Below are 13,290 nucleotides of genomic sequence, written 5' to 3' on the forward strand. Positions count from 1 at the left end.
ACATTTAATAATACATAAATTCAAACAATATATCAATATGACTAATAATAATAAATAAATTATAATAATTTATCTAAAATGAGATAAATACCATATATCTGATGATATTTAAATCCAGAATATCAAATTTATTCGTGGGACTTTAACCTTAGTATTACGGCTACTAACCACAATTTGTTTCAGGTGTATCCAAATTTTATTTTTAAAACAAAACAAATGGCCTATCTTCTTCTTCTAGTTGGCTTTGTTTGTTTTCATTTTTCGTTATTTGAAAAATAATTAAAACATAATGAATGTTTATCTATATCTTTATTTTTTTAGAGGAGTTTATTTATTTCTTCATATAATTTAAAATAATTAAGAATTATTTAGTTTTATTTTATTCAACTATACAAATACAAACTACAAATTAAATATATTAAAAACCTTAAATATACACAAATATATATATATATATTTTCTATCTTCCTCTCGAGAACTAGGGCGGCAAAGGGTCGGACTCAAAGCCAATTATGTTTGAATTTGATTCGATTATCAATCTAATTGAACCCAAATGAAAATTTAATTAAATCAAATATAAATCAAGCTTCGATACCTTAATATTTTTAAATTAATTGAATTGAGCTCATTTCTTATTGAACAAAAAATTTATTCAAACTTAGTTTGACAAATTTAATAACCCAAGTTCAAATGAGAGTTTATTGATAAATTTCGATAAAGTATCATGTTATTTTAATTTATTTATCAAGCCTAAAGAACACAAATATATATATATATATATATATTTTTCGTGAACCGATAAATGGTAATTTATGACAAGAAGTTGGTAAGAACACCTTGCTTGCACCTATGATTTGATCATAAATTTGAGTCACTTAAAAAATGGTTGGGAAACCAACACTGCTATGTTTGGTTTTGTGTTTTGCACACCATTAGGTGTGCAATTGTAATTTTTTTTTTTTTTGATTATTCTCTTAACATAAATATATATATATATATTATATTTTACTAACAAATAAAATATTATATACATACATATTTATATTACTAAATATATATATATATATTCAAAGTATGATTTGACAAGGAACAGTAACTCTTGTCTCCCAAATCCCAACATCAAACCTACACCACTTATTTTACACTATTTTATATTATATCAAAATACAAATCCAAAAATACTATCTATCTCAAAACACATACTTATTTATCTGTATTTTTCTCTCTTTATCTCAAAAACATCAAAACAAAAATATTCAAAACATTAATCCAAACATAAGGTAATACTCTTGTATTAGAGAAAACAAAAAAAAAAATCGAAATTTATACCAAACCGCCCACTCCCAATAGAGGCAAAATTCCATAGTAGGAGCAATGTGTTCTTTTCCTCTATTGTTCCTCGTGTCACTTTTAGAATAGGCCCACGTCTCTTCATGGCTTCACCCACAATCCTCTTCCCCTCCACTTTCCTACAACTCTGCCGCTTTATTAACAACTCTTCTTTTCTATTTTGTGTTGCTGCATTAATGGGGTGCTATTAGCTGAGTTTTTCTGCAAGAAAAGAGAAGGGAAAATGAGGCTGTACGTGTATTTGTTGGAGGGGAGAGATTGGGCGGTGAAGGACTCTTATGTGAAGCTACGACTCGGGAAGTACAAGTCCAAGACTAGAGTTTTGAGGAACAATGAAAACCCATTTTGGAATGAGGAGTTTGTGTTCAGGGTGCATGATTTGGATGATGAGCTCGTGGTGTCTGTGTATAGATATGATGATCATGAACCCGGATTCTTTAATGTTTCTGCTGGGGAGTTGGTGGGTCGGGTCAAGATTCCTGTTTGGAGTGTTGCGACTGAGGAGAATCTGAGCTTGCCCCCGACTTGGTTCTCTGTTGAGCGGCCTAAGAGTGTGAAATCAAACAATAACGATTGTGGTTAGTTTTTCTTGCTGTGGGTATTGCCCTTGTTTGGATTGTGAAACTTTATGTAATTCAATCACTTTTAATTGCAGCTTTGGATTCGGTTCTTTTGGTTTAAATTGGGTTTCTTTGTTCATGGATGGAGAATGGTTAATGGTCTTTGATTCATTTGGGATTCAATGTTTATTCAGATGTTGATGAAAATCGTTTTTAGTTACTTCTAATTATGCTAAGTTCTTTTAGGTTCCAGTTGCTACGATATGGTTCGTTCTGCTTTGTGTTGTTTGCTTAGACAGTCATTGAGTGGATAACAATTTATCCAAGTTTATTGAATGAAGGAAAAACATTGCTCTACAGATATGTAATTTGCGATAGCGAAATGAGGCATGGAGAGTATTTGTGTGATTGGGTTATGTTGTAGAATGATCATAGTTTATTGCTTGATTGCTTCAATGCATTCAGGATAGAGTGTTCGTCTTGAAGGAGAATGCTTTATATGGTGGTGGATTACTTGCAGTAGCTCGAGCATTCTTTCTATGCCACAGCAGCTAATGTAGATGCAGTAAAATAGCTGCAATATGTAAACTATGGTCTACATGGGCATCAGCCTTATGCTTTGGGCCTTGAAGTCACGTTATGAGCTGAGAATGGCTTATCTTTTGATTAGCACCTCTAGTAAATATACCTGTATAGTTTCTTATGTGAATGATACTTGTTCGCGTCTAAATTGTAGAAAATAATGTGTGAGTAGTATCCAGAACAAGTTGATAGGGCGTTTCCTTGTATTAAAGATTTTATCCATTTTGGCTTCTGATGATCTTACCAAATTTGTTAAGATAATTTAGTTTTTGATGGTCGATATGAGCCTTTTTGTCCTGTAAACGTAGGTAAACTTCTTCTAGCCCTGTCTCTGCATGGAAAAGACCGGGTCACTACAACTGACCATCCTTTCTTTGTACAATCAAGTCCCGAGAGCAATAATTTGTTACAGCGGAATGGTAAAGGCACCTCATCTCCTGATGCTCAGGCATCTGCTGCTCCATCCAGAAAGACACTGGAGGGGAAACCATTGATGAAAGCACTTGCTGGTCGTTTGGAGAAGTTATTGAATAAGAAGGAGCAAACATCACGGGTTGACAATTCCTCTGAGTTGTGCACTTCATCAGATTATGAAGATTCCCTGGAGGAATCTCCTAGCAACTCCAGCTTTGAAGAGTTGATCGAATTTGTGCAGTCCAGGAACGATAACATTGAAATGCCAGAGAATCTGCAGAGTGGCGTCCTTCTTGATCAGACTTATGTGGTGTCCCCAGAGGATCTTAATATGGCTCTCTTTGCTCCCAATTCTGAGTTAGGAAGAAATTTGGCTGAGTTGCAGGGAACAACAGATTTTCAAGAGGAACCGTGGAAATGGAAATCAGATGGCATATCATGTTTGAGGAGGGTCGTCTCATATACTAAGGCAGCAACTAAATTAGTTAAGGCTGTCAAAGCCACTGAAGAGCAAACCTATCTCAAGGCAGGCCGTAATGAATTTGCTGTTCTTGTTAATGTGAGTACTCCAGATGTTCCATATGGAAGTACTTTCAAGATTGAATTACTTTATAAGATAATGCCAAGTGTGGGGTTATCGTCGGGAGAGGAATCTGCCCGTCTGGTTGTATCTTGGGCTATTAACTTCAGTCAAAATACCATGATGAAAGGAATGATTGAAGGTGGAGCTAGGCAGGGTTTGAAGGAGAGTTTTGAGCAGTTCTCCAGCTTATTATCTCAAAGATTCAAAGCGATAAGAGCTGCAGATATGTTGGACAAAGATCAGGTGTTGGCAACTCTAGAGACAGAGCACCAGTCTGATTCAGAATTGGTGATTCCATACTTTAGGAATTTCACAATGGTCTCAACTGTTATTATATTGTTATATGTTCTTGTTCACATTTTTCTCTGTGAACCAAGCAAGCCACATGGATTAGAATTTCATGGGCTTGAGTTACCAGACAGTTTTGGAGAACTTATCACCTGTGGCATATTGGTCATTCAGTTGGAGCGAGTTTATAATATGATTTCACATTTTGTCGAAGCTAGGCTACGAAAAGGTAACCGCTAAGTCAGATAACTCTGAGGTTGTTGAAATTCACTTTAGTTTCTGCATTATAGTCTTCTCACTTGGATATACTAACAGGAAACGATCATGGAGTCAAAGCACAAGGTGACGGATGGATTCTTACAGCAGCTTTGATTGAAGGGGTGAACTTAGCCTCGTCAAATCAGACAGAGATCCCAGATCCTTATGTTGTGTTCACTTGTAATGGCAAGACGAGAACAAGCTCCGTCAAGCTTCAAACTCGTGATCCTCAATGGAATGGTATATCCTCGTGTTCTTGGTTTCTTTTTTAGGGTTAATTACAACCACCTCTTCTAGAAGTTATCGTAAACCTTAGAATTAGCTCGATTTCGGGAGGATATATAGAATAACTACATCCCTATGTTTATGGAAATAGTATGTTTATATCCCATCAAAATTTATAAGGCATTACCAATGTTTGAATTCCTTCATAGGAGATGTTTTGGTATTTGGAAAAGGGTAGGGGTACAGTTGGTATACTAATAATTAGGGGAAGTGTTATAATCAGCCCTATTCTTATTATACCTTTTTGTTGGTCATATCTAGTGGAGTAGTCATTCTTCACAATCTATACAGAGATACTCGAGTTTGATGCCGTAGAAGATCCCCCTTCCGTGTTGGATGTGGAAGTTTTTGATTTTGAAGGCCCGTTTGACCAAGCTTCTTCCCTCGGGCATGCTGAGATCAACTTCTTGAAGCACACAGCTGCCGAGCTTGCTGATCTGTGGGTTCCTCTGGAGGGGAAACTTGCTCAGTCTTCTCAGTCGAAGCTGCACTTGAGGATTTTCTTGGACAACAATAATGGAGTAGAGACAATTAGAGATTATCTGGCGAACTTGGAGAAGGAGGTTGGAAAGAAGGTAAGGTCGTGCGTCATAATAAGTTAACCAATTGTCATTAGCAATTCTAAAGCATCCACATTTTTTGTGTTGCAGTTGAACCTCCGGTCACCTCACAGGAATTCAAATTTTCAGAAAATCTTCGGATTGCCTCCGGAAGAATTTCTCATCAGTGATTTCTCGTGCTCTCTGAAGAGAAAGATGCCGTTGCAGGTACCATTAACACTATATTTTTGCAAATCCGTTGCGGTTCTGATGACAATGGAAATCAAATCACTGTTCTTAGTCCTTTTGTTTTCAAATCACTGTTCATAGTCCTTTTGTTTTCTCCAAGTATCTAGTTATCATTTATTCATTTGAGGAATAACTTATTCTTTGCTTTTATCTCTGATCGAGTTTCCGCTACTGTGCTTTGAAACGCCATCTAATTTTCTGCAGGGCCGGCTTTTTCTTTCTGCCAGAATTGTTGGATTCTATGCAAACTTGTTCGGACACAAAACTAGATTTTTCTTCCTCTGGGAGGACATAGAAGATATTCAGGTGCTGCCACCATCTCTTTGGACAGTTGGAAGCCCCTCACTTGCAATAATTTTGCACAAGGGTCGAGGCCTTGATTCCAGGCATGGAGCCAAGATTTTAGATGAGGAAGGAAGACTTCATTTTTACTTCCATGCTTTCGTTTCTTTCAATGTTGCAAGCAGGTATTTTTCCTTAAAACTTTATCTTGAGCAATTCTGTGCAGACTTTTTCTGTTATCACTTACAGTAATGGTTTGTGTAACTTGAATGCTTTATGAACTGGTAATAACAGGACAATTATGGCCTTATGGAGAACAAGAACACTTGAACCTGATCAGAAAGCTCAAATTGCAGAGGAGCAGCTCGATGATGATGGGAAGCCTTGTCTGCTCGAAGACACCGGATCCTACTTGGTTGTCGAAGATGTAAAGATGACCAAAGTTTATACTATGGAACTGCCTATGAATGTAAGTATAACATAACTTAGTCATCATTTGAAAATCCTTTTAGGAGCCTGTACAGGCAAACTTATACATATAGGCATCATTGTGTTTTACAACCACCAAAGCAAAAGAACAGAAAACTTCTCGTTCCAGTTTTTGCATTCTTCCAGAGTTTGTGCAGTTCTCTAATCAAATTTCCTCTTGCTCCCGTTGTATTCCTGTGAACTATTAGATTGAAACTAGTTTCGATGTTCTCTTTTCTACACAAATCTTGAATTTTTCTGCGTTAATCCACAGCTCAAATCGCTGATGAAGATGTTTGACGGAGGAGAGCTGGAGCACAGAGTGATGAGCAAGTCTGGTTGCCTCAACTACATCACAACCACATGGGAACCGGCGACCTCAGATGTACAAGAACGACGCGTATGTTACAAGTTTAGCCGTCGGATCTCAATCTTTGGAGGAGAAGTCACCTGCACACAGCAAAAATCTCCATTACCCAATGATGGTGGATGGGTCGTCACTGAGATCATGACCCTCCACGACGTCCCATTCAGCGATCACTTCCGAGTAAGTACATTTCCCCTGGACAACAGAATAAACGGCTTAACGCTCGTGGGCAGCTAATAATCGATTTCTTGCTCATGCAGGTACAGTTCCGATACCAGATTGAGAAATCTTCTTTCACCCACAATTCCTGCAAGTGTGATGTTTACATAGGAGTAATGTGGCTAAAAAATACCAAGTTTGAGCCCAGAATAACGAGGAACGTTGTCGGGAAGTTCGCCCATCGGTCAGAGGAAATACTGCAGTTGGTAGAGCGAGAGGTTTTGCTAACGAGTCAATAGTGATACAGGCATTTCATCCAACGATTGGATGTAGCAATTTAGACCTCTCAGGATGTTTTGCTAATATCGTATTGGATTTTCTATTTCTAATTCTATTGTATTTTTATTTCATTTATCACATGTACAAATCTCCTCTTAGGAAAGAAAAAAAAAAAAAAAAGATGACAACGTTATTTTTGTACATATACATATAGTGTGTTTATTAGGCGAAATAAAAGATATAGAATTTGAAATAAAAAATTCAATCGACACTGGTTCAATTAGTGTAACTGCAATCTTGGATTTCCATGTTCCTTTCGACTGTTATTACATGTTTTCACACGCGCGTTTGTGTTCTTCAACGTTACGTTTCGATTTAAGGGAAGTATTCAGAGAAAATATTTTAAATAATTTTATATTAGACTTCAGCAACGTTTAATAAAATTTAATTTAAATTTAGAACTGAATAATAAATTAAAAAAATTATCTTTTAAAGATTTGAAATTCATAATTTTAAAATTTATTTTCTGAAATAAAAAAAAAAACCCTCGAAAACAGCTCCATCACAAAGTATCGGCAAAAGATCTCAACTGAATCAGATTCTTCTGCAGGCATCTTATCTTTTTCAAATACATCCTAATATAAAAAAGAGAAAAGGATTAATTGCATTTAAGCCCTTTAAAGATGTCAAAATTATATATATTTTTTAAAAAAAAACTCTAAAATGATATTTACATCTCTTTAAAAAAATTCACCGCTTACATATTTTATTATATTCTGAAAAAAAAATATTAACGTTATAAAATAAATTATATAAAATTTTAATTTTATACTTTATTTTAATATTTTCAAATGATTATTTTATATTTATAAAAAAAATAGAATCGTATTAACTCACTTCACATATATATAATATATTTATTTTTTTATAAATATAAAAATATTAATAAAAATAAATTTAAAAATTTATACTAACAGAAAGAGATCGGGTATAAACGAAAAAATTTGTACGTGATGTAAGACGAATTTTAAAATAATATAAGTTTATTTAACACTATGAAACAATTAATTGATATAAATCGAATAAGCCAATAAATAAATAAAAAAAGAAGTTAGAAGCACGAAAAAACCCGGTTTGGACGAGCCGGCTGTATACTTTATAGTGTGTGAGATAAAGCCATCCCATCTCCCACACACACTCACAGGTGAACAGCTGCAGCAGCGATGGATCCAAACCCCAAGAACTTCCCTATCCTCTCCTACGTCATGGCCAAGCTCCCCGCCGTCAAACGCTCCTTCTCTGGCGTTCCCGCTGATTTCGACGTCGAGAACCCGGCTGACCCGGAGCCCAAGCCCCAGGAGCCTCACTTCGAGCTCACCGAGAGAATGCCGCACCTCAAGAACCCCAAACTCATCTCCGCCATGCGCCGTGCTGTGAACGATGTTGCGCAGACCCGATCCGCCCTGGTAACCCTCGGCACCCGACCCGATCACGAGGCTGTCGACGCGGCCCGGTTCAGACTTTCTGAACTTAAGGCTCAATCTTTCGGAGATGTGGAACAACAGAATGAGGATTATAAGATTTATGAGGCGGTGATTACGCTGGATGAGATGCACGAGGCGTATGAGAGGATGTTGAGTGAGGCGGAGAGGAGGTTGGAGAGGATTTACGAGGCGGCGGTGGCCGGGGATGAGTTGATTGAGGAGGATGGGGGAAATGAGGGGAGGGTTTTGGAGGAGGAGGAGGAAATGGATGAGAAAGTAGTGGAGATTTTGAAGGAGGCGGAATCGGGGAAGGCGCTTGAGAGGGTGGATTTGTCAAACAGAAAGTTGAGGGATTTTCCGGAGGCCTTTGGGAAGTTGAAGTCGTTGGTTGTGCTGAATTTGTCCAATAATCTGCTTGAGGTTAAGCTTACTGCTACTAGCGCATATAAATCTGGAGAAATCTACTTGAATTGTTTGACTTCTTTTGTTACTTTGAATGTGTTTGAATTTGAACTCGTATGCGTTTATATTTGCTTGTTTATGGTTGCATCGTATATTTTGAGTTGACCTCTCATTTACTTAGATTGGAAAGGTTGTGTACTCTTGCAGATATGAGCTGTTATTGTTATTCTGTAATAAACCCTTACAAAGCTGTATTATTTGAGATTCTTTATATGTTGGTGGAGTTTGTGAGCAGTAGGAAGTTGGCAGATTGTGGCTCAGGCAGCACTTTAGCTGAGCGATTGCAGCACGATTTTGCTCAAATCTAGGAAGAGTTTACTATTTGGATTTCTATTTTGGGGATTCAACTTTTTAAGTCAATGTTCTTGTTCGATACTGTGTTCTTTTCATCAATCAACCTCTGAGTCTGCAAAAGGCTAGATGAGTTTGACTTTTCTCCAACGAAGGAGATGATTTTACAAGTTTGCATTGTAGAGTAGGCCATTGAAATTGATTCATTAACATTTGGCTTTCTTTTGTGGCAAAACAGGCAATTCCTGACTCGGTTGCTGGATTAGAGAATCTTGAGGAGCTCAATATTTCAGCTAATCTTTTAGAGTCATTGCCTGATTCCATTGGCCTGTTGTTTAAGTTGAAGATCTTAGATGTTTCTGGAAACAAGCTTACCGCCCTGCCTGACAGTATTTCTCATTGCAGGTACAACTTTAATACTGACAAAAGATGAGAAACTTATTTCTCATGATATGTTACTGAGTTTTCAATCCCTTTTCCAGGTTGTTGGTGGAGCTGAATGCAAGTTTCAACAAACTCACTTACCTACCAACAAATATAGGTTTTGAACTGGTGAATCTTGAAAGGCTCATAATCTACCTGAACAAGATTCGCTCTCTTCCTACATCTATTGGTGAGATGAAATCTTTGCGCCTCTTGGACGTGCATTTCAATGAGCTCCATGGTCTTCCACATTCAATTGGAAAGTTGACCAATCTTGAGACCCTTAATCTTAGCAGCAACTTCAGTGACCTGACTGAGCTTCCCGATACAATTGCTGATCTGACCAGCCTGAAAGAACTTGATCTGAGCAACAACCAGATTCATGCATTGCCTGACACCTTCGGTCGCTTAGTGAACTTAACTACACTGAATGTGGACCAGAACCCTCTTGCAATACCTCCGAAGGAGGTTGTGGCTGAAGGAGTTGAAGCAATCAAGGATTATATGGCCAAAAGATGGGCTGAGATACTGGAGGAAGAGAGGAAGAGCGTGCATGAAGTACAGGAGCAGACACAAGCTAGTTTATTAACTCGAAGCACCTCCTGGTTGAGTACCTTTGTATCTAATGTTACTGGTACCGTTTCAGGATACTTGGGAGGCATGGGAAAATCAAATGCTGACCCTTACCTGGATCAGCAGCTATAACTTCATCTTCTAGTTATTTCCCTTTTTCCTTTAACCACATAAACATCTGAAGAGGAAGGATCAACTACTATCTGTTGTCCCATTGTTGTATGTGAAAAGTTGAAACTTGACATGATTCTAAATTTAAGAAAATATTCTCTCAATGATTGAATATTACTTTTCAACAAGTTGAATCTTAGACTTGTGTACAATGTCGAGAACACTTATTTCTCTGTAATTTTGTTTAAAAGAATTTACTTGATTAGAGTTCATTCCCATATTGTCTGGAATTGTGAACGAAGTCAGGTGAAGACTTTGATTTTCTGAAATTGACCGTGCTTTTATCGTTCTTGTCGCAAACACTCTGCCGGCCTAGAGTCATCCATGTCCAGTTTCTTGAAGATAACTAAATATAGCACGAATATTCACCTCCTGCTTTCTTTCTGGAGTTTCCTCAGCTATTCCAAAGAGTCAGTCCTTATAATTAGTTGGATACTGTTCTGTTACGGAACTGGCTTTACTAGTGAATGGTGATTGGTATGATTGGTCATCACTCAATTGTGTGTTTGCATATGCTTATCTTGCCAATCCTTGAGGAGTGGCTTTCAGTATCCAGCTAATGCAGAAACTTGAATACTCTAACCACTGCATCTTTACTTTGATAAATGTCAAAAATTTTAGCTAGGATGATATATTGAAAATGTTCATCACCTCTTCAAGGAAATTGTCCTGAGGGAGGGGAAAAAAACCTTGTTTTTGGTAGTCATTTAATGTACCAACTAATATTCAGTAATTGGTTGCTATTGTCATCCATTATTAAGGTTGGTGTCCCCAATTGCCAACCTTGCCATGTGCAGCACATGGCTTCAAATTCCCTCCCATACTTCACATTTCAATACAACTCACAGTTCCACCCTCCCTCTTTTCTTTCTCCAAACATTCCCCTCGCCAACAGATGAACCAAATCACCAAAGCATCCAAGGCCACAACATGCCTCTTCTTCTTTTTCTTGATTTCCTCCTACATTTTCCTCTCATCACTTGACAGGCCAAGCCATTCTTCGACCTACTACTCATCGTTCTTGCCATTTCTCCTGGCATTGTTGCTCGCAGTTCTGGTTGTTTTTGCTGTCAGGACCACCATCTTGACATGGATAACAGTGATGGTGCTGCTGGCTTTTGCCGGAAAGCGCCGCAGGGTTTTGGCCAGGGAGGGCAGGAAGATCACATCAGATGTTGCAATGTACTTGGTGCAGGTTCTGCTCAAGGACAAGGGCCTTGTGGCTTTTGGTTGTGCCACTATTATCAGTCTTATGTTAATGGCCCGGTTAAGAATAGCTGATCAAAATTCTTTGTGATAACTTGGTAAGCTGTTGAAGTTAGGATCATACTTCATGTAGGTTGTAGAAAGTACATGGGATGCAATAATTCTTCTTGTTTTCTTTCTTGTCTTCTTCCTTTTATTCTAGAACAAAATCCTTTTTGTTTGTCATTTGGTGTTACAGTTTCAGTTCTCTTCTCAACCCAGAAATATACCAAGAAATTGTGTAATTCTGGCTAAGAAGAGAAAGCAAAGGACTGCGTAAAGAAGAGCAAATGTCTCCAGCTTGTCTCTCTCCCTTTTCCCCTCCTCCTAATTAACAGGACTTTTTGCAAAAACATAATTAAATCAGTAAAAGTTAGTCTTAGTTTAAAGGCTTAATTGCACTTAAACTCTCTCTAAAAATGCAGAATTACACTTTTTCTGAAAAAAAATTGAGATTACACTTTTACCTCCTCTGAAAATTCTCCGTTCACACTTGATCCCCATCCGTTAGGGTTTGAACGAAAAATACTGATGTTACCAAAAAAAATTGCATAATTTTTCAAATTTTTTTCCTTATTTACCATTTTCGTGTATATTTTGTACTTATAAAATGATAAATGTAACATATATATATGTATGAAATGAAGTTAACATCATTATATTTTTTTCCTTATAAGTACAAAATTATTACTTGGGAATGTTAAATGAGGTGTAATTAAAATTTTATGTAATTTTTTTTATAACATCAATATGTTTTGGCCAAACGATAGCAAAGGGGATTAGGTATAATATGAATTTTTGGAGGGGATGTAAGTGTAATCTTAAAATTTTTTTTCTAGAAAAAGTATAATTTTACATTTTTAAAGGAAATCTAAGTATAATTAATCCTAGTTAGTAATGTAGGACAGTGTTTGTGGAAACTTATGCTTTTAAAGTAACGATAAAATGTAAGGTATGTTGAAATTGAAGCAAAGCAAATTCAAGAGTTTTTGCAATAAGCAAGAATTGGAAAGCAAACATAGTATTTGGCTTTGTGTTTTGAGTTTTTGTTTTGGTGTTTTAGAGATAGAGAGAGAAAATAACAGATAAATAAGTGTGTGTTGTAAATAAATAATATATTTAAATTTGTGTTTTGAGGTAATTTAAAATATTTTAAAATAAGTGGTGTAGGTGTGATGTTGGGATTTGAAAAATAAAAATCATTGCTCATTGTGAAATTATATCTTTTTTATATATAGTTTTATATATAAATATGTGTATATATAAATATTATATGTTTAGTATTATGTTTTTTGGAGACAAAAAGTACTGTTAATTGTCAAATTATGTCTTTTTTATATTATATATAAAAATTTAAAAAATAATATATAACTGTATATATATATTATGTATAGAAAGTTAAAAAATAAAAAAACACACAGATAAGGTATAAAAAATACAAAAGCAAACATTAAATATATTTTATCTTGTCAAGAAAAATGTCAAATCATGAAACCAAACATAGTGAGAGTTTAAAGTTGGAGCGTTTAATGAAAAAATAGAAATTATGTATAAATAATTCTTGAATTTTTTTTTTTTAAAAAAAAGAAAATATTGGAATGAGTTGAAGCGTCGTTACTTGCTTTTGGCGTTTGTAAGAAAATAATATTTTGAATTTGGCAAAGCAGAAGCTGAAATTTCAAGCATTTAATTAAATATTTTTTCATAGTGAAAAATTGCAAAGTTGTTTTGAATGCTATCGGCCTTGAAGATTGTTGGAAATTTCTTGAAATTATGCATATATAACTTGCTAAAATTATATTTTTGGTCATATAACTTACTTTATTTGTATATTTAGTCATTTTTTTCGGCAATTTTAGTTTTGAACATTTCTTTTTGGCAAATTTAATCATGTATGGCAATTTTGGTCCCTTCACGCTCAAATAGGTTTCGTTTTTAGTCCTGTAACTATATATTGTTAGTATCAAAATTGTGAAAT

General features: G+C 35.9%; 3 protein-coding genes across 3 annotated transcripts; all 3 read left to right on the top strand.

The window, feature by feature from the left end:
• The first annotated feature begins 1,369 nt into the window (after nt 1-1,369).
• Nucleotides 1,370-6,866, top strand: LOC105157273 (C2 calcium/lipid-binding and GRAM domain containing protein). The gene is made up of 9 exons (XM_011073642.3): nt 1,370-1,928; nt 2,801-4,006; nt 4,093-4,275; nt 4,612-4,895; nt 4,971-5,087; nt 5,313-5,575; nt 5,685-5,859; nt 6,133-6,405; nt 6,486-6,866. The coding sequence occupies exons 1-9, from the start codon at nt 1,574-1,576 to the stop codon at nt 6,681-6,683; spliced, it is 3,054 nt and encodes a 1,017-aa protein (XP_011071944.1). The 5' UTR covers nt 1,370-1,573; the 3' UTR covers nt 6,684-6,866.
• A 965-nt stretch (nt 6,867-7,831) lies between these two features.
• LOC105157275 (plant intracellular Ras-group-related LRR protein 3) lies at nt 7,832-10,171 on the top strand. The gene is made up of 3 exons (XM_011073643.3): nt 7,832-8,567; nt 9,139-9,305; nt 9,383-10,171. Exons 1-3 carry the CDS (start codon nt 7,887-7,889, stop codon nt 10,026-10,028), a joined length of 1,494 nt encoding a protein of 497 aa, XP_011071945.1. The 5' UTR covers nt 7,832-7,886; the 3' UTR covers nt 10,029-10,171.
• Nucleotides 10,172-10,962: 791 nt separating this feature from the next.
• On the top strand, nt 10,963-11,364 carry LOC105157276 (uncharacterized). The gene has a single exon (XM_011073644.3). It carries the CDS (start codon nt 10,963-10,965, stop codon nt 11,362-11,364), a length of 402 nt encoding a protein of 133 aa, XP_011071946.1.
• Nucleotides 11,365-13,290: the final 1,926 nt, after the last annotated feature.

This window comes from Sesamum indicum, linkage group LG3 (genome assembly GCF_026168435.1).
Source record: "Sesamum indicum cultivar Baizhima isolate 11 linkage group LG3, ASM2616843v1, whole genome shotgun sequence".
In the NCBI taxonomy this organism is placed as follows: Eukaryota; Viridiplantae; Streptophyta; class Magnoliopsida; order Lamiales; family Pedaliaceae; genus Sesamum; species Sesamum indicum.